The sequence below is a fragment of the Anomaloglossus baeobatrachus genome, chromosome 1, assembly GCF_048569485.1.
Source record: "Anomaloglossus baeobatrachus isolate aAnoBae1 chromosome 1, aAnoBae1.hap1, whole genome shotgun sequence".
NCBI classification, from domain to species: domain Eukaryota; kingdom Metazoa; phylum Chordata; class Amphibia; order Anura; family Aromobatidae; genus Anomaloglossus; species Anomaloglossus baeobatrachus.
The window spans coordinates 157466956-157489049 of NC_134353.1; the positions used below are offsets into that span (position 1 = coordinate 157466956).

A 22094-nucleotide genomic window follows, 5' to 3' on the forward strand; every position below is an offset into this window, starting at 1 on the left:
CATTGACCTTGCTATCCTTAAGCCACGTTGTAACCAGTTTGGCAGTAGGATTTGGGTCATTGTCCATTTGAAAGACCCATTTCTGCCCAAGCTTTAAGTTCCTGGCTGATGTGTAATCTTCTTTACTCATGATGCCATTCATTTTGTGACATGCACCAGTCCCACCTTCCCTCCTTCAGCAAAACAACCCCACAACAAGATGCTGCGCCCCCCCCCAGGTTTCACAGTTGGGATAGTGTTCTTAGGCTTCAAAGCTTCTGTCTTTTTCCTCCAAACGTAATGATGCTCATTATTGCAGAACAGTTTAATTTTAGTTTCATCAGATCACAGGACATAACTCCAAAATTAAGGTCTTCGTTCTTGTGTGCATTTTCAAACATTAATGTGGCTTTTTATGTTTCTTTTGGTGTAATGGCTTCTTCCTGGCACAGTGGCTTTTCAGTCCATGTTGATACAGTACTTGTTTTACTGTATATAATGACACAATTTTAACCAGCATCCGCCAGCATCTTCGCAAGGTCTTTTGCTTTTGTTCTTGGGTTGATATGCACGTCTGACCAAACCACGTTCATCTCTAGTACACAGAACCCGTCTCCTTCCTGAGCAGTATGATGGCTGGATATTCCCATCTTGGTTCTACTTACTTACAACTATTTGTACAGATGAACGAGGCAACTTCAGGTATCTGAAAATTGCACCCAAGAATGAACCAGACTTGTGCATGTCCACAATTTTCTTCACAAGATCGTGGCTGATTTTGTTTTACTTTCCCATGATGCTACACAAAGAAACAGTATGTTTTAGGTGTGCACCCTGACAGGTGTCTCCAATTAAATCAGATGTTGTCAATAAACCTATCAGAAGCTTCTAAAGACATGACATTATCATATGAGCGGTCCCATATTATTTAAAGGCATAGTACTTTTAGTGTATGTAAATTTTTTACTTTTCAGAAAGTAATAAAAATGCCTTAAAACATTCTCTCCCATTATTCTGGCATTTGGCAAATATAAATAATTTTGGTTCCTAATTGACCTAAAACGGGAAAGGTTTATTCTGATTTCATGTCAGATAGTGAGGAAAACATGCAGATGTGTCTTTTTAGACTGTGCATGTAAACTTCTTGTTCCAACTGTATGTCTATCTTAAAAACTATGAAACATTTTTAAACTATTACATATTATGAACATATAAAAATGCATAGGAAAGATAAGCAGCATCAGATTTTTAAAAAATTACTATGTAAATGTGACCATACCTTCCTAATGCATATGTGACATCAGAGCTGTAATATATAGATATGTTGCTAGCCCTTGTACATGTATCATCTCAGTTAAGGGATAATCAGAAATAAGCAATGCTAGCTATAAATATAGTGGATTGGTCTAGGCATATTGGATCAATTTGGAAGAAATGTTGCTTTAACAGAAGGGACTGGAACCTGCAAATAACATGCTAATTAAAATCATTGAGCAGCTATCTGCATTTATTACAACCGGTGAAGAATTTATTTATTTTTTTTATTGTTCATTACTCCGCAGGGGATTAATTAATGAATGCTTAATGATATTAGTCCACAATTAGATCACTTATGTTTAACCACATGCTTTCTATGCATACACATATAAATATAAATTTTGGGCAGATAGATAATTGTTCAACACTGTAGCAATTAAACAGCTGTAGCCTGTCTCGTGTGTTAAGTGATGGAGCTGCGGGCAAGTGCATAGCAGATGGCCGGATACACCCATCTCTATGTTAAAAACTATTTTTTTCCCATTATTAAAATAAAAAAGAGGTGTTGACAAATCAGAATACAGCAGATTTTGCTTAATGCAAATTTATCCATTTGCAATTTAGATTTATTTTTTTGTCTATTTTATGGATTAAAAGGCAAAGTTCAAATATGTTGCAGCGACGTGATTTTGTACTTTTCTCGAATGCTGGAGACCTCCAGCATAATTACTTGCTAATGTCATACAATGAGGAATGCCGAGGAGACGCAGCTGGTAAAGAATTCATGTGTATGGGATTTGTTTGTCTCAAAAGAGAAAAACATAAGATACATCTAGAATTACATATGTTCCTGGGATTCACATATGAAGGAATTTGTAGTCAAGAAGAAACTGCTCTAAGAACCATGCACAGACAGATTTGTATGGGGTTTCTTCATGTCCCTAAATTGTAGTGAATAGCAGCAGTGTATCTTGAAGTTTGTGGGCCCCAATGCAAAATCTCCAATCCTTGATTGGATTGGTATTGTTACATGGGCCAAAAGGGCTCCTAAGCTCCAGGGTCAACTTGTGAACCCATAATTACAATCATGGTAAATGATATGTCTTAGGACGATACCGGCAAGGACTGATCATTCGTTCAGGCAAGGACTGATCATTTGTTCAGGCAAGGACTAAACAATCCTCTTTTATCCCTTGTAGATATAGTTAATCAACAGGAAGTGAGTGCAACTGCAGCGCTCACTTCCTGTTCATTGTTTGTTTGGTCCGAAAGTGGGAAGAAGAAAGCTGGTGCTTATTTGCACAAGGAGTTCGTGTGACATCACAAGTCCCTGCACCGTGAGCCGTGGCACCATTGGAACAGCACCGGTAAGGAGGTGAGTATAGTCTTTATTATTTTACCTGGGGCACACATGTTGAATCAGAAGGGCTTGTCCTAGTAGTGCACAACCCTTTTAAGTTCTGTTTATCTATTGTAGCAAATACTTAATGCAATAAAATGCAAATTAATTCTTGATTTTTTTTTATTCTGTCTGTCACAGTTGAAGTGTACCTACAATAAAAATTAGAGAGCTCTTCATTTTTTGTAGGTGGGAAAACTTGCAAAATTTGCAGAGTACCAAATATTCATTTTCACTTTACCTATTCTCCATTTTCCCTGAAGACAGGGAATGGGTTAAGTGAAAAATACTTTTAGAAGTTTCCTCACTTGTTCTTATGCCCCAACCATTCTCAGTCTTCTGTTTATCATCACCTCATTCTGAAGCTGAGGCCAATTTCCAGCCTATAATGACGGCATCTTGTAAGCGTCACCCCCACATGACTGTATAAAACCAGTCACAGTAATGGGGCGATGGAAGGAGAGAGCTGGAGAGAGGGCGAAAACCATGGATGTGACATAAGAACAGGTAAGGAAAGTTGAGCATAAAGAATATATTTTAGAACTTTTTTTTATCCCTTCCCTCTCCTTATGGCAAATGGGCAGAATTTATACAGATCAAATCTGCCATCCAAATTTAAGCAAATCAGCCAAAATCGAATTTTTGGATATTCTTCAGAATTTTTCTTAAAAATCTGTAATATACTAGTCATTGGTTATTTATCCTGGATCTCTACAGATATATTGATGACTAGGATTTACTATTATCCTTGTCAATGGACCTGTCTCGACACACGCCGACATTATCCAGTTATTTTTATACTGTGTAGACTGTCAGAGACCACACACTATTTTCAATTTTTCTCATAAATGTCCATGAGAATAACAGAAGAACCCTACAAGATCAAGTTCTAAGAATTAAATACAAACATTTACCTACATAGACATATATCAGAGCTAACACATCTCTTTAAAGTATAAGAATATCAAATATTAACAGTATCCCTGAACCGACGGAAGAGATAAAATTTCATTTTCGGATTCTTAGCACCGGAATTTGTTCTTATGGCACAGGGGGTGTTGGGGCCTATATATAAAAGAAACATTATACTGACTAATGATCTTCTCCCCGTATACTGAGGCAACACAATATATGACATATAGCTGGTCTTTTGTATTGTAAAGGAAGTACAGTTTTCCTCAGTCCAAATCTACATTTCGATGACACAATGTACATGGAAATCAATGTTGATCAATAAAAAACCCAAGAGCAAATCCAGTTTTCATTAGAAAATGGAACACAAACTGCTTCGAATGTTTGTGTGATACGTATTTACAGCAACAAATCCTCCATTTTTTATCATTCATAATCAATAACCTTGAGGGTAAGATATGGTAACACTATGAATATATACTAAAAAAAATAGAAAAAGTAATAATAAAAAGATGTGTGGAAACAGCCGAGTAAGTGACACATCCCTACAGAATCTCTGATTTTACATTATGCTGTTCTCAGATTAAAGGGATTGTCCACTACTCTGACAACCCCTTCTCAATCCGTTTCTAATTTTTAAAATAATAAAGTATAGGTTCTGTTCCAGCGGTATCGGCAGTTGCTGTCCCGGCGATCAAGTAACAGTCTTACATCACGCAAGTCCTGCAACCAATCAACGGCTGATTCACTCTCCCTGCGTTCGGACAAATCATTTACATCCGGAGAAAGTGAACACTGCTGCTCTCTCAGTTCCTACAGATGTATGTGATTTGTCCGAAGATGGGCTGCAGGGCTCGCGTGATGGGACTGTTATGTGACTGCTTGAAGAGTGAGTTCCGACACCGCTGCAACAGCACCGGAACCACAGGTGATTATAGTGTTATTATTTTAAAAAGGAGGAGCTTACGGATTGAGAAGTGGTTGTCCAAGTAATGGACAACCCCTTTAAAAAGCAAAAAAACGTTTTGACAGCTTTCCTCTAACGGATGTATATCAAAGTTGTCTACAGATAGATGTACACTACTATTATATGACCAACAATAATCAAAAGGATTTTAAAGGGTTTGTTCTATCTGGGACTCCTATGGCATATCCACAGAATGTGCGCAGTCACCTCTCCATTCCTGGGGAAGTAAGGTAGGACTCCATTCTCAAGCAGTAGGGCTTGCACTTATTGGATAAATATGGCTGATTCTATGGGTATGCCATAAAATCACAGATAAGAATAACCTTTTAAAGTAAGAAATAGATAGACGACACTAAAAATGGATACACAAACACTAAAGAGTGTTCATACACAAATTCAGCTTTGCTACAGCTATTCAATTAATGGCATCACTGATGACTAAAATTCCAATATAATATATTCTACTGTGGGATTCACGATAAAAGTGCTTTAGCATTTCCCCTAACATATGGCAATAAGCATAACTCATGGCAAACATTACGTCAAATGAAAATTAGGAAAATCCCTTATGTGTTGGAAAATCTGGAGAATGCAGAGAAGTGGCAACTCACCTGCCTCATAATTCTGCCCCCCCAAGGCATGAATAAGAGATCATAAATCATATCTTACGGTTGCTATATTAACCACAAGTTACAATTACTTAAATGAGCAAAAAATATTCTCTGCTAAACTTTAATAACTTATTTTTCAGCTTTTCAGATACAATATATAGATATGGAAAATATGCGACTATTGATATGTTCACACATATTTTCTGTAGATTTATTTCCATGATGATTTAAATGCACAAAATCTAGTGTAATACCGTAACATCTAAGGTTTCAAATATACACATTGCTGAAAATATCTACACTGACATTGACAGGCGGTGCGGATTTAAAATCCAGAGCATGTGAATTGAGTGGAATCCATTGCAAATAAGGTGAAAACTGTGCAAATCTGCAATAAAATCCTCCGCAAAAGCTGCACATAAAACATGCAACATATTCTACAAAAATTCACAGCACCCGCAAAACCCATAAAGGTCCAATCACACTACACTAAGCAGCAATATGTTATACAGTAAATTGGCAACCCGTCAACATCAGGTAACAGACAACAAATCCCACAGTCACCCCTCTCATATGGCTTTGTTCACACGCAGCATTTTCTTTTCATATTTTTGTTTTCTGGAGAAAAGTAGCTGTGTTTTAGGCTATGTGCCCACGCTGCGGAAAATGCGTGGATTTTGCCGTGGATTTCTCGCGGAAAAGCTGCGGATTTCCCGAAAATCTGCAGCTCAGGCACTTCCCAGCCATTTCTATGGCATTTTGGAAATGCTGTGCCCACGCTGCAGATTTTTCCGCAGCGGATTTCGTGCGGATTTTGATCCGGAAAAATCTGCAACATGTCAATTATTGTTGCGGATTTTCATCCGGATTTTGGTTTTAAAATTGGGAAAAAAAAAAATCCGCACCAAAATCCACATCAAATCCGCGGCAATTTCGCGGTAAATCCGCGGCAAATCCGCACCTTTGAAAAGGTGCGGATTTTGCGGGAAAGCTGCGGATTTTGATACAGAAAAATCCGCAGCTACATTCTCCCGTAGACACATAGCCTAAGGCTAAGTTCAGATGACTTGTAATCATCCGATAGAACAGATCCTGCAGAGATCCATTGGCAAAATTCAGGGGCAGACATATCATAATAATATAAGGAAGCCCATTTCTACCCCCAGAGCAGGTGGGATTGTGCCTTTTGATGAGCTCTTGGTCTGAAAAGGGCCCATGTACTGTTTTTACTCGGGGGCCCTCTTCTGTCTGTGTCCACCAGTGGAAAATTATATATGCCGGTACAAGTTTTTTTTAACATGGTACTCTATTGCTATTCCCTAACATGGCATTGCTATTTATCTTCCATTTTAAACTGTAAGAAAAAAAAGGATCCATTACAAATGGAAGAAAAATGGATTACTAAATAGCATTCCCTTAGCAGATCTGTTCTCTATAGACTCAAATGTTAAAAAAAATGGATCTGGCAGACATCAATTAATTATTTAAAGGAATTGTCCGACATAAACGCAAACATTTTTTTAAGCTAATCTGTGCTGTATAGTCATATAAAATATCTCTACATTTTAATTTTTGTTTTCTAACTTTTGTTCCTCTTGAATTATCCCGTTATTCTCTGCACACACTTTATTTACCTGCAGCTTAACCAAACATGAAATCTTCCTATGCCAAACCTCACAGTCAGAGCTGGCACCGCCCGGCCTCACTGTCCAGACCTGCCCTCTGCCCACTCATTGGCTGTCAGTATTCTGCCCAGCACTGACCTCTCATCACTACAGATTTGGAAGTAACAGCCCCACATAGGGCTCTGCACCCCCCACATAAAGATCTGCACCCCCCAAACAGAGCTCTGCACCCCCCACACAGCACTCTGCACTCTCCATACGACGCTCTGCACCCCCCACATGGTGCTCTGCACACTCCACTCAGGGCTTTGCACCCCCCCACAGCGCTCTTCACCCTCCATACGGCACTCTGCACCCACCACGGTGCTCTGCACCTCCTACTCAGGGCTCTGCACCCCCACACAGGGCTCTGCACCCACCCACACAGCACTCTGCACCCCCCCACACAGCACTCTGCACCCCCCCACACAGCGCTCTGCATCCCCCCACACAGCGATCTGCAGCCCATTATAGCATTATACGCCCCCACTGTGTACGGAATAAATACATACCTCACCTCGATCCCCCGCTGTCTGTGGTCTGCCTATATCAGCACAGTAGTGACATCACTGCTGTATTGAATTGTCAGAGAGCACAGACAGCAGTACAATAAAGATAAGCAGCACAGCGCTCCCTCTCATCAGTGCTTTGAAATTTACTGGCATCTGTGATGCCAATACATTTAAACGTGCAATCCTGAGCAGGGGGCTCTGTGCTGGCGTGGACCCTCCCCTCTGCTCACGTGTCCCACAGCAGTGACGTGGAAGAGTACAGAATGTGTGGAAGAGTGTAGGGGAAGTGTGGTGGGGACTCCGGCACACTGTTCATGCCCAGCAGGGCGGCTGTATGACGTCGGCTGTGATGCCCAACCACATGGCGAGCATAAGCTCCTTCCCCTGTTAACGTGACATCACAGGAAGCAGCAAAATCCCGGCAGGAATGGTCACATGACCACTCTGAGCCAGGAAGAGAGGGGCTGACAGCAGGGCATGTAGGTAGTTTCTATCTATCTACCTGCCCCTATGTAGCCCAATAGTGCAATAAACAAAAATAAGCAAAATAAGCCAGATAACCCCTTTAACAACGGGCAACAAAGTTGTATTTTCCCAACAGATCTGTGCAGTATCCATTCTAACGGATAATTACAGAACATGTGAGCTCAGCCTTATTTTGTTAATATGCAGCACGTTGATTCTTGCAGTGTTTTTACCGCATTTTTTAAACATTTTTTTCACCCAAAGAAACCAATGAGAAAGTGCAAAAATGTTCTAAAAACGCAGCTAACAAGTCTTGCTGCGTTTTTGCTGTATTTTAGTGAATAAAACTAAATTTCATTACATGTACTGTAGACAAATCACACACCCCAAACAATCTGCTCCAAAAAACACAGCTAAAAAAATGCTGCAAAAATATCGCAAAACACAATTTTTTAATGGCAGGATAGCACGTGTTGGTGGCAGAAAAAAATGCTGCAAAAACGCTGCGTGTGAACATAGCCCTAATCCACAAAATTAATATATCGAGAGTGACCTCATATCTGAAATGTAGCAAAATGTAACTTTTTTGTTAACTTTCTCAAACTAACAATCTACTAATGAATAATCCGCTTCAGTTCCTTCCTGATAAAGCTTTTTCCTCTGTTTTCCATTTTTACAGCATGGTGTTATTATTTGTCATCTACCAATGCTCAGTGCACATAAACTAAAAGGCATTGGGTGTAAAATGAGAGCTAATAGTGCTGTAGGCAAGCCAAAATTTAACCTAAGGCACCATCAACAGAGATCTGTGACTGCAGTCATTCATGACAGACGCGCAAAGTGTGGACAAAATACAAAGTCGCATCAATGATGTTGTTTTACATTTAGGAAGCTAAGTGACAAACACTGGAGCCAACGTGGAGTATTACACGGATAAGACTCAAGCAGCTGCGCTTCCCTAGGCAGCGACTATACTTTTGCTCACAGACATCAGCAACACCTAGAGCATCCTGGATGTCAAAAAATGAGAATTCAAAATTCCTAAAATTAAGTTGTATTTAGAAGAATACAGAACAACACTTGACTGCTAAGTATGGTCTCAGCTATGCGTTATTATGATGTACCGCCCTGAGAGGCCGAGCCGCTCGAAGTCCAGGCTCGGGTTGTCGGTGGCACGAGCGCCTCCGGACCGGGGGCCACATCGCTCTGTTAAGGGGAGGCAGTGGGGGGGTGGTGGTGTGGGGACAAGGTTCACAGCCGGGTGCCGCATTGTTGTCGTACGGGTCGTGACGCCACCCACGGGTCGTGGTGAAGGGATGTGTGGCGCCCTGGACAAGCCAGGGGCCACAGATAACAACACCTACACACCCCACACTCCCGGTCAGGCACACCAAAGTCAGACACAAACCCTTGTTGCCTTCCTCCAGGGGCTGATGTTCACACCAGGGGGGTGGGCCAGGCGGTTGGCCCCGCCCACCGAGGAGTTCACAGTCCTGGAGGCGGGAAAAGTAGGGCAGATTAGTGTTGGAAGTGAAAGTGGAAGGAGGGAAGTGGCAGAAGAGAAGCCTTAAGTTGGTCCGGGTGTGTGGCCCAGACGGATCAGCAAGGTTGGCAGACGGTGGTGACCGTCTGCAGGAGTGGCCTATTGGAGCTTGCCGTAAGGACCGTGGACGGGCAGTGGCCCGGCGGTACCGGACCGGTATGCAAAGAGAAGCCAGCACCATCCGGCAGGGGCTTACGGACCCCGGCAAGGCTAGGAGTCGCCGTGAATTTGCCAAATCCGTTAGCGAAGGGAACCTCCTGGGTTTCCCAGCAGCCAAGTCCCATCAGAAGGCAACCGTCCAACCGAGAGAGGGAAACACAGTCCCCGCCAAGGCTAAAGTTCCCAGGGCCAGAGCCTGCGGGCAAAAGGGGCTCCTTCAGCACCCATCCAAGCTGGGGAGCGGGTTACCGGTGGGAACCCATTGGAACCGTTACACTACATAGGTGAAGGGAAAGGCAGTCACCATCAACCTGCCGGGAGGAGAAACACCGCAGCCGTCTGTGGGACCTGTCCATCCAGCCGTGTGTTTTACCGAGAACTGTGTCCTCATCATTGGCTGAGTGAGTACCACTGTGCCGTGCGGCACAGCGCTGCCCCCGTGACCCTGCACCTCGCCAGGCCCTGTAACCCGCCTGCCATCCATCCTTCCCCCCCCCTCACCGGGCCCTGGGACAACCAACCCCCCTACCCACGGAGGGGAGAACCAACATCCAAGCTGCTCCCTGTCATCGCTCCCGGGATCCCCGTCCAGAGCAGCGGTGGTGTCACAACCTCACCACAACCGTGGGTGGCGTCACGGACAATATCCCTAAACCCAAACCACCCCCTTTCACTCACAGGCGAGGAACGCCGCTCGAGTCCCCGGGATCCGGCCCACCGCTCGAGCCACCACCGAGCAGCAGCAGCAGCGGCCGGACCCGAGCAGTGGGAGAGCGCAGCGTCCCCTCCTTCGCCCACGACAGATGCACCACCGCTGCGGCTGGAGTGAAGGGGGCTCCCGGGATCGGTGTTGAAGGCGCAGCCTGGATGTCAGCCCCTCCGTGGGTAGGGACAGTGTGTCCCGGGGCCCAGCAGGACGGGCGATGATGTTGTCGGGGTGCAAGATGCCGTACTGCAGTGCGGTGTTCTGCCCGGATGGCACTGGTGTACTCACTATTAATTCACACTCAGAGTCACTGATAAACCAAAGTTCGGGTATGGTCGGGTCTCGCAGCCGGCTGCTTGTGTCCCTTGTGAGGCGGATGGTGGCCCCTTTCCCTTGCACCTCTTGTTGTGGTTTTCGGCCCGCTCCCCAGCGTTTAGCTGCCGGAGGAGCCCTTGGTTGCCTGCAGGCATTGGCCTGTCGGATGTTTGGCCCTTGGCGGTGGCTCTCACCCAGTATCGGTGGGCTTTTGCCTTCTTTCTGGACTTTGGATGAGGATGAAGCCATGAGGTCCAGACTGCAATCAGTTAATTTGCCTATACTCAGTGGCTTCTAAGCTAGGACGGGGTCTGAGTACCCGGTTTCTGGTGCGCCGGTAAACGGTTGACTCCCCGGTTCAGGGCCGGCGGCCTCCAACCCTGGCCCGGTCCCTACGGTTCCGCCGTTTGCTGTACCACTACTCGTGCAGGTGGCCACCACCGTCTGCCTGCCTGACGTTACGGGGATCCCAGGCTCCAACCTGGGTCCCTGACAGCTCTGCTCCTCCACACCTCCTGTCACTGTCACTGTACAACTCAAAACTCCAAACTTAAACTATTTCCTGCCTCAGGACAGTAGTCTCCTCGGTGGGCGTGCCTTTCCACCTGACTCCGCCCACCTGGTGTGCCCTACTGGCCCTGAGGAAGGCATCAGGTCTCCCTTTCGGGTGACTGGTGTGTCCTCACAAGGGATGGGGGGGGGGGGGTGTTGTGTGGTGGTTGTTGTTACCTGTGACCCCTGGGGTCCAGGGTGTCACAATGACATTGCCTGAAACAAGACGATTTTTATGGGGGGTGGCATACAAATTGAATTTGTTGTCGTAACTCTTCTTCACCTATGTTAAATTGCTGGGTACAATGAAATCAGATGTATTTAAGCTGTTTTTAAATAGCCAAGTCAGCAGAGTAAAATAACATTTCGGTGCACAGGGAAGGCAAATAAAAGAAATTGTCAAGAAACGAATCATTACTGGGTCCGAAATGCATTGGCTGTATGACTTAAGATGTGTACATAGATAATATTGAAATGAAGCTGAATTGTTATCTACATCTATTGCCCTGTCTTGGGGCTTCCAAGATTGAGTAGAGTTTTGCAGGAGTGGTCAACTGGTAACCCTTTTGCTATAAATTATCATGTGGCCTCCACCAACTGTTGACCTGAGAGATCTTTTACTACTCCTAATTTAACTCCTTGAGAACAGATGAAGTAGTAAAATGTCCCATTTTTCCAGATATTACTCTGCAGAAATGTTTCTAAACATCTTGGTAAAGAATGCAACTGCATTGAAATTGTACAACTGCAGGAGGGCGAGCCAGCTGTCAGCGAGCGCCGGACTCCCGAGTCTTCCAGGTTACTGTGTACATGACACTCAATGTTGTATATGGCTCAGGAAGTGGCAGATCGTCTTACTGTTTCAGTCATATGATTGCCAGGGTAGCTGCAGGAGCTGCTGGGTTTTTGCAGACCGAGAACAGCTCCACAGTGCCATCAGAAGGCAACAAAATGAAAATGTCCCAAAATGTAGCTCTCTTCAATAGTAGAACGGAATATATGGCTAAATCTCCAGCATTTCTGGACAAGAGGATATCCAATAGAGATCATGGTGTTGAAAAAACAACATTTTTATTAATCTACGCGTTTCAGTTGAACAAACTCCATCAAGAAAAACACAAAATGAACAAATATCTTCTTGACCAGTAGTGCCGTATAAATAACAGTATATCCCTTTCTATTGCATTTTCAGCTGGTTTATTCCAGTATACAGAGCAGCCTCAGCTAGTAGCTATACCTGGACATACCGTCCAGGTGAGACATACCATACTATCTACAATGTTTACTGCCCAGTTGATGGCCTATAGTGTGCTTTTTTTGCTAAATCAAAATGTGTCATATGACTTAACTGGAGGACACTATGCATATAAAGATTAAACATATGATTAAACATTTACAAAAGAAATAAAAGAAATCCAAAAGAATAATACCAAAGAATGGCGCCATTAGCACAAACTATAGTTACTGCCCCACCTCTGATAACCCAAACCCATATAAAAAAATGACTAGACTGTAGTGGAAAGGGGAATTAATTTAAATATGCAGTTGCAATTAGTGGCACTTTATGCCATTAGGAGAAATAGAAGAAAATTAAAGATTTCAACAAATATATCATATAAAAAAATTACCTCAATCAAATCTGTTTATTATTACACTAAAATATATTTGTTTTTGCCTTAAAGGGTTAAAATTAAAACCTAAAAGGTAAAACTCAATCCACACTATAGGAGATAAGTTACTTATCACTGGAGTTCAGATCACTGGGACTGCACAGAGCTTGGTTGCAGGGATCAAAAGACCCATTTTTGGGCTCAGTAGGTGGACTAGCAGAGATGAGTATATTGTACTTTATCTTATCGATCGGGGTTCACTTACAATATTGGGAATAACCCCTTTAATTAAAAAAAATAAATAAAAAATGATAAGGCCTCTATTGAACATTTTGACAAGGGCCTTCACTAACACTTGTTATCTGGTCTTTAGCTTTTTTTATGTATTAAAGGGGTATTCTAAAGTTTCCTCTTGAGTAGCTTAGAGCAATGCAGTCTCCTTAGCTTCCTTACATCCTGGTTTCCGAAAGGGTGGGCTCTGCTCCTTCAGTCACAGCTCTGGTGAATAGTATAACTGTAGTATTAGCAGAACAATAAAACACTAGTTCTGTTATAAAACATTCAGCTATCATTTCTTTGTTTTGAAGTCTACACTGCTATCAATAAGTTTACTTTAGAGATTCCGGGGTATTTGAACAAGCAGATAGCTTTGGACAGCAAGAGTTTAGTAAAACTGCTCTGAAAGCTACAGGGCTAGTAATTTATAAATGCATATCTTCAAAGTTGAGAAGAAGGGGGAGAGAGGTGAACAAATAACTGCTGTATAGATTGAAACCAACAATGGAGATAGCTGACAGGGATGATAAGAGTTAACTCCTCTCCTGCAATGTAATAACTGTGCACTGTCAGCCAGTATGTAGTGTCCAAGCTCCATGGAAACCAGCTGTACACTATAAAAAATAAAAACTTTCATTGCAGCTGAATGACAGCAGATAGACAGAGAGAAAAGTTAATTACTTCCTCTTTTTTATATTGTCTAACTAATTAAAGCAATGTAAGAACTTGAGAAAACCCCTTTAAAAACAAGATACACTGGAGTTAGAATAGTTATACAAGCATTAAAGTGTTAAATATTGTTTATAAACCCTTGCTAAATGTTGCTTCTATTGTGTATTCCAGACCGTATTATGGCTTATCCTTAACTATAATTAGACGTATTTGATCACATACGACCCCTAGGTTAACTAACCTAACACCACATGCCAAGTTCATTTAGGGTAAACCTTTATGAATGTTTTAAGAAATCAGATCAATAACTTTGCCATTTTATCACAGTGGCTAAGGAGCTGAGTTATCAGCAGGGACGTAAGGGAGGTATTATTAGCTGTACATAAAATTATCAGGTTTTACACTAACAAAGAGTAATGAGATACCATGTAATGAGCCTAACCAAGTAGGATGGACATGAAATGGCCCCAAGCATTTCCATAACTTACCAATTGTGCAGTGTTCTCCATTCCAGCCTTGGTTACATTCACATTTTCCATCTTTGCATGTGCCATGCTCCAAGCACCGAGGGTGGCAAGCTCTTTGATTGCAAGAAGGCCCTGTCCATCCATCCTCACATCGGCACGATCCACCCATGCAAACGCCATGTGAGCCGCAGTCAACTGGACAGATTTCTGAATAATGGGGAAAAAATGTGAAAACGTTGATAGAAATCTGAGAAGGCTTGATCTTCTATACACTAAACAACAAGAGAAGTGAGGATGTGAAAACCAGAGAGGATGAAAAACACATTATACAGAGGGCAGGACACTTTCAGAATGTTTTTTTTTTAACAAGCATGTTTGATTCCACTAGGTTAACAATGCTTTGTACATTGGTGTATTGATGGCTAAAGCTGTGATAAAAGGCATCAGTAGCTAATACAAAGCCATGCTTTACAAGTCCAAGAGGGATACAGCAACTTTGAAATGGCCTATTATTCATCCTATAGCCTATGCTCATTTACTTCAATTGGTTCCATGTGGACCTGCATCTTTGAACTGATTTGTTGTGCAGGTAAGCCTTTACCCCGGACTTTAATAAGGATGGTGACTTCATCTAATTTATTGCAAGAACAGACTCACAAAGTTAAAGCTTACAAACGCAATGCTTATGTAATTACAGCTCATGGGTAGATCCTGTCACCATCAAAGATGGATGGAGAGACCTCTGCATCATTACTGTGTAATAAACTGGTAAGTGGAGATTAACCTTTTACTCACAGGGAGCGCTCCTTCTAGTCCTGGTCACACACAAGTCACTTTAAATAATATATACGTCAAAAACCTGTAGAACTGCTCATTAAGAGTGACATGATGAGCTGTGCTGTGATAGTCCTTATCTGCTGTGTAAGGGCACCAGCGGTGGCGATACCCAGGTAATATAATCTGTATAACACCATTCAAACCAATCACAATCAAAACAATTATTGCAGTTTCAATTAAAGAGGTGGTTCACTACACTGCAAGAGTGGCCACTGCTCTGTAAAACTGATAGGGAAGGCTTTTTCTAAATACCTTGATAAGGCAATTCTGCCTCTGAGCGGCACTATTGTGGTCCACTAATCCCTGTGAAGTGATCCCCGGGCTCCGTGACCTCTGAGATCTGGTGATGTAACGTCAACTTCCAGGTGACCCAACATCACCGACCCTGGCCCCAGTCTCACTGAGTAACTGAGCTGTGGGTGTTTCACTGCTCATCACAGCCCAACAGTGCTCCTGCTTGCGGTGCTCTGCAATGCAGAAGAGAGTGTGCAAGATGCTGGGCTCTGACACTGAGCTGTGATAAGCGGTGAAACTCCGCCCAGATCCCAGTCACTCAGGGAGGCTGGGGCCCGCAGCGGTGATGTAGGGTCAACTGGAAGTTGACGTGACATCACCGGATTTCAGAAGTCACGGAGCCCAGGGGGTCACTTCATGGGGATGAGTGGACTGCAATAGCGCCGCTCAGAGGCAGAACTGGCTGAACAAGGTAAAGTAAAAGCCTTCCTTATCAGTTTTACAGGGATGTGGCCACTATTAGAGAGTAATGAACCACCTCTTCAATGTAATAATGGGGAAGGAATGGCCAGGCCTATCCTTCATATGTATTATGTGAATGTTAACAATAATTGATAAGGATAAATAATTGGTGTGAAAACTGTATTCCAAATATTAGGGAACCTGTCAAGATGATTCTTACTACTGAAACTGGAAGTATGGCTATAAAGGTCATGATAAAAGAAGGGTTCAGTCGCATCTGTCTATAAAATGTGCGAGTGTAATGCGAGAAAAAAAATCTCATTGCACTTGAACCAATGTTAAACTATAAAGCAGAGCACATCTGCTAGATTTATTTCTGAAAACTTCTGCATGTGGGGCAACCTTGCACTTGCAAGTGGCTCCATACCTCGGCAATATAAGTCATTGGGAAGAGAGAAACACGAGGCACAAGTGCGTTTTAACAAGGTGTTTTACATACAATCAAAAGGTAGAAAGATAGACAGCTGGATAGGGAGATAGATAGATAGATAGATAGATAGATAGATAGATAGATAATAACGGAGGAGGTGTGGGAGAGTATCTTAAGGCCACTTTACACACTGCAACATCGCAAACGACATCGCTGTAACGTCACTGGTTTTGTGACGTAATAGCGACCTCCGCAGCGACATTGCAGTGTGTGAAACCCATCAGCGACCTGGCCCCTGCTGTGAGGTCGCTGATCACTACACATCTCTCAGGACCATTCTTTGGTCCTTTGTTTCCCGCTGTGCAGCATGATCGCTAGAAAGTCTCAGTGTGTAAAGGGGTCTTTACAGCGACTTCATTAGCGACTTCCCTTTCAAAAAGCTGCTTTACAACGTCCCCAATGACTAGCTAGGTTGTTCTGCAGGTCCGTATCGCTGTTGCGTCGTTTTCCAGGTATGCCTGTTTGACAGCTTACCAGCGACTCACCAAAGACTTTGTAGCGATCCCGGCCAGGTTGGGATCGCTGGTGGGATCGCTAGAAAGTGTCGGTGTGTAAAGGGGCCTTTGGAGTATGTCCCTAAACTTTCCATGAGCGAACCGGCCAGACTATCTCACCTATACGTGATTCACCGGGTATGTAGGTCTCCCTTACTGATGTTTAAAATGGGGTTGAAAAGGAATTCGGAGTGTCCAAGGTGTCAGGGATGTGACGCAGGTATTTTTCATATGATGTGGTCTTGTCCGAGACTGGTCTCCTTTTGGACTAAGGTTATCCACAAGATAGGAAGAACATATGGGTGTGTCCTTCCCAGGGAACCATTGCTATGCATATTGGGATATGTTGAGGAGCTTGGGGTGGAAAATACTATGAAAATTACCATTGCTAGGCTGCTGTATACGGCAAGAAAGCTAATCGCCAGGTCCTGGTTTAAAAAAGACCCCCCGACCAGGGGAGAGTACATTAAAAGGGTGAAATGTATCCTTCAGCTGGAACAGGGAGTGTCTGAAAGAAGGGGGAATGTTAAAATGTTTGAGAAGCTATGGTCTCCTTGGCTGCAATGCGAATAGGACGAGTGATGGACCAGTAAACTGGTCTGGGACCGGGATAGCCGTCGGAGACCTCTGATGTGTGTGTTTTGTTTTATTCGTGTTACTAGTTGTTCCTCCTGCACAACGGGATGGTTGCTATACTACAGTTGGAGGGTATTCTAAGTGTGTACTAAATGGGATGTAGTATCGGGGAGAAGTGTTGCTGCCGGGGTGGGGGGGGGGCGGGAGGGGGAGTTAAAGGTGTAATAGATGTGATAAACTTAATTTGGATGCCGATTTGTTATTCTGTTATATGTATTCTGTTTTAATAAAAAAGTATCTGATTTAAAAAAAATAGATAGATAGATAGATAGATAGATATTTCTGGCAGTGGCTCTCTCACAGAGAACACAGGAGGGCTCAGCAGGACGAGCACTTCTGGGTATGGGAGAGTCATGCAATATAGCTTCCAGGTGATTATTAGATCCTAGGCAGATTACAGGTGATTAAAACAATCACACAATCCTTACAAACCCCCGCAACATGTTTTGTCGCATCTATGGCATCATCAAGGAAAGGGACAATGGGAACAATGGTTCAGCAGACAACTATATAAGGTGTATGGGGCGCTTAATGCCGACTTTAAACGTCCATGAAAAATGGTCTGCAAACCCCTATGTCCAACCAAGCTGCCGATCTCCTGACCAGGACTCAGCAGCCTTATAAAGCGTCAGCAAACCCACGGCAAGTGTGGACATCATTAGTTCAGTCTAATGAAGAGAAGAGTCAGGCATGGACTTTATAAACCAATAGCTTTTTGCTATTGTGGTCTGAGGACTAAATGAAATACAATGGCTATAAAGCCTTTATGTTGTAGAAGTAATGATTTGCCTGCCCAGTCACCTACAATATCATTTGTGGTCATTGTGCTCTGGGGTTCCTTTAATGAATTTTGTGCATTACCGTACAAGAGTCCCCATTTCTTTGCATTTACTCTGGATAACAATGCCTTTGTTTTTTATGTCATCTGACTGCTTTGTTAGCGAATGACAATTCACAACAGTCTTTGAAGTTAAAAGCATGTATAAATAATGACCGCCTTTGCTACAGATGAAAACGGTTTCTCCAATCTCAAGGGATAGCCCTTGTGTCATTGGTGCTGTCCGGAGGAAGAGAATCTCCTTGGAGATTTATCAGAGCAGACTTTGAAAACATTTTATTAAAATCATCACAGACTTTCTCCTTATCAGATCTACACTACTCAAGGTGAGATATTTTGCACATTTTTAGGCAGTTAGTCCTGTTGGCTATGAAGCAATATCATTGGACCAATGTTCAATGGTCTTTGGACTATTTCATGTCTACTGTAGGGAAAGTCATGGAGAGGACGTCTACTGATTTACAGCTGTATGACGCAACAAAATTCTGAAAGACTGGTGATACCCTTAAGGAACATCACTTGCTTGTATTGGCTCTAGATCCCACACACAAAAGGCTGATAGATCTGGAATAAAAAAAATATATTTTTAAAGGGGGTTTTCCCTTCTGATAACTTCATAGTGTTGAAATATGCTATCACATCACTATTATGGTGGTCCAACATTGGAAAACCCCAACGATCGATTAGATAAATGGTTGCCGCACTAGTGTAGCACAGAATCATCTGTTATTTCTTCCTCTGCACAGCAGCTCCAAACATCGGACTCTGCAGAAAACTGCAGTCCCCTGTACAGCCAGGGCCATGGGCTGCTGTGCTGGAAAAAAAAAAGTGCTAAAGTTGAGTTGCAGCCTACTAATCTCAGGATCAGTTAGGTTCCTAGAGATTGGATCTCCACCAATTACAAAGCAATAGTATATCCTATCAATATGTTGTCATTTTATAAAACTTGTAAATACATTTAAAGGGGCTGACTGGGTTAAAAGTCCCCAATGTTTGGGGGCAATATTCTGTAAAACTAACAAAATAATTCAAAGTCAACTCCTGTCATCCCACAGGATCCAGGGCAGACTGCTCCATGTTCTGTGCTGACATAGGAACCAATCACAACACCGTTCACCCAGCCACAGGGCCACTGCGGCTTGGGAAAGTGTGCAGCGGTTACGTGACATGAACCACATGCCACTGAATGTTTTTCTAATCATGTATGGTTCAAGTTACCTGATTGCTAAAGCCTATCACAAATTACAGTAATCCAGTAGTTGTCTCGTCTCCACCAGAGTCCGCTCCTGCGACTTCTGCCTCAATCACCAGGCGCCGCTGTATTTCTACCGTGGGCAATGCTGGTGACAGTGGAAAAATCAGTGCAAGTGGCTCTGGTGGGTGCAGGCTCCAGCCATCAACTTAGCTGGGCTTCCATGGGACTTGCAGTACCACTGGATGACTGTGGTTGCGGGTGTCTTCCAGCTAAAGTTACAACCTTTCAGCTACAGCCAATGGGAAGGCACCACACCCTTCTTATTCCCCCTCCTGTCTGCTGGTCACTGCCAGATATAGTCTTGTAGTATACTGCTTGTCTCTGGTTTGCACCCTGCTCCTGAACTTCTGATCCTTGTGTTTTGACCTATGCCTGATCTGACTACTCTCCTGCCTGCCGCATTTTGTACTTTGCTGCCATCTCCAGTTTGATCTTAGTCTAATTTCCTGACCACCCTCTTGCCTGCAGAGTTTGTCCCTTTTTGTACCTCCTGGTTTGGACCCTGCCTGACGACTACTCTTTCCTGGATTGCAGCCTTTCCATAGGCAGCGGTTTCCTAGACCTTGTTGTAACTCCAGATATCTGTACAGGGGTTAAAGGGTTTTGGTGTGCTTAGGATCCTGCTGAGGAATGTGCAAAATAAGTGGGATCACCACAATAGATAAATATACAAAAATATCTTTATTATAGAATAGGCACAAGTACCAACAACCAATTAAAATCAATTAAAAAAGCAAAACAGCTTATAGAAAACACACATACTAAAAGTGCCAATGGTATGACACCCAAAGAATACCTCACACCCTCAAGGAGCCCGAACCCCACATACATGTAATAATGCAATGATTTAAAGCACAGTGTCCATAGACTGGGACCATCAAGGGAGCAGATGGACAATGCAAAATCAATCAAACAGATCAGAGTCCCAGTAAGTACCGAGGTAGGTTAGCAGTGTTGCAATATCACCACCAATAAACATGATTTGAAGCAAAAATAGCACATACAATACCACCTACGGATGGACACACTAAGGGGTGCAGGCAAGAAGTAGAGGGGTGAGGTATAAGCCCCACGCGTATCGCTACAAACAAAGTGTAACTTCCTCAGGGGAAATTTCCCCTGAGGAAGCTACACTTTGTTTGTAGCGATACGCGTGGGGCTTATACCTCACCCCTCTACTTCTTGCCTGCACCCCTTAGTGTGTCCATCCGTAGGTGGTATTGTATGTGCTATTTTTGCTTCAAATCATGTTTATTGGTGGCGATATTGCTACACTGCTAACCTACCTCGGTACTTACTGGGACTCTGATCTGTTTGATTGATTTTGCATTGTCCATCTGCTCCCTTGATGGTCCCAGTCTATGGACACTGTGCTTTAAATCATTGCATTATTACATGTTTGTGGGGTTCGGGCTCCTTGAGGGTGTTAGGTATTCTTTGGGTGTCATACCATTGGCACTCTTAGTATGTGTGTTTTCTATAAGCTGTTTTGCTTTTTTAATTGATTTTAATTGGTTGTTGGTACTTGTGCCTATTCTATAATAAAGATATTTTTGTATATTTATCTATTGTGGTGATCCCACTTATTTTGCACATTCCTTTTCTTGTTGATGCATTCCAGTTCCCCAATGTGCTAAGTGGCTTTGATCCCTTTGTATTGTTCATTAATTTTTTGGTGCCCTCCCCCCCTCTGTCTAACATAGGATCCTGCTGAGTGGGCGGCTAGCCTCTAGTCTGTTCATGACAGCCATCCTGAGTCTGTAGTCCCGAGCAGACATCACATTAGTTGGTTAAACCGAGCAATTATCAACTCCAGTGCAAGGGTAGACTATGAGACAGTCTTCGCTGAGACAAGGAGGATGAAAGCAGGTGAGGTGTTTTTTTAGAAAATCCAACACCCAAGTAAACACATTTTGCCTGACAAAACCCATTTGAGAATGATGTCCTCATAATCAATTTCCAAACAAACAAAATTCTGTGAGGTAGAATAATATTCTGGAGCAGGCAGGATACCATATAAATCTATTACTCAAATGGTATAAATCGCCATTAGCAAAAAAGCCTTCCACTAAAAAGCAGATTAGAACGTACCATTTATTAGTAAAAATAAAACTTTTTCCTTTTAGATTCTTTTATTTTCTAATAGAGATTAATATATACTACTAAAACAATGGGAACAATTAATCAAGGAGCTTGCGGTAGAAATCTATCATAACCTCCTTAATAAGTTGCAATACGTTTGAGTAACTGCCAAAATACTGAGACTTTTAGCATTTATAAACAAGTCCCGGCCAGATACGTCAATATGGGTGTTGCTTGGGCAAATGGGGCGTGGTCACACCCGCTTACCAAATTCATCATAAGTTACGAGTGGCGTAATTTACTCCGGGAATGTAATCAAGCCCCTGGCTAACTTTCACACACACTGGGTATCAAAAGCACCTTATAAGTGGCGAACGCTGAGGTTAGTTTACACCAGTGAGCACTTCATTAAGTCTGGCGTGTCCTAATGAATCCCCAATATCTAATTTATCATCTGGTAGATACAGGAATCAAGTATATAGTGTGAGGAAAGAGTTAACCTTTTTCACTGACTTAGAAAAATAATAGAAATTCATTCTCCCTGGCAAGACCAAACCAGACTTATTTGCGTAATAAACTGTGAGACCAACTTCAAGGACATAGAATGTTTTGACTTAGAAATGACTGACAAACATCTTGTTATGAGAATGAGAGGCGGAATAGACTATTATGGGAGTATAAGTCATTATATTAATTTCTC

The 22094-nt window shown here is 42.9% G+C and overlaps 1 protein-coding gene across 20 annotated transcripts in view; it reads right to left on the reverse strand.

The window, feature by feature from the left end:
- The window catches only part of TENM3 (teneurin transmembrane protein 3), a 1857795-nt gene that overhangs the window by 251041 nt on the left and 1584660 nt on the right, over window positions 1-22094 (reverse strand). For all 20 annotated transcript variants that reach the window (XM_075347175.1, XM_075347169.1, XM_075347170.1 and 17 more), the window contains one exon: window positions 14088-14273. In XM_075347175.1, coding sequence (XP_075203290.1) covers window positions 14088-14273 — 186 coding nt within the window. The remainder of the gene's footprint in view (window positions 1-14087; window positions 14274-22094) is intronic.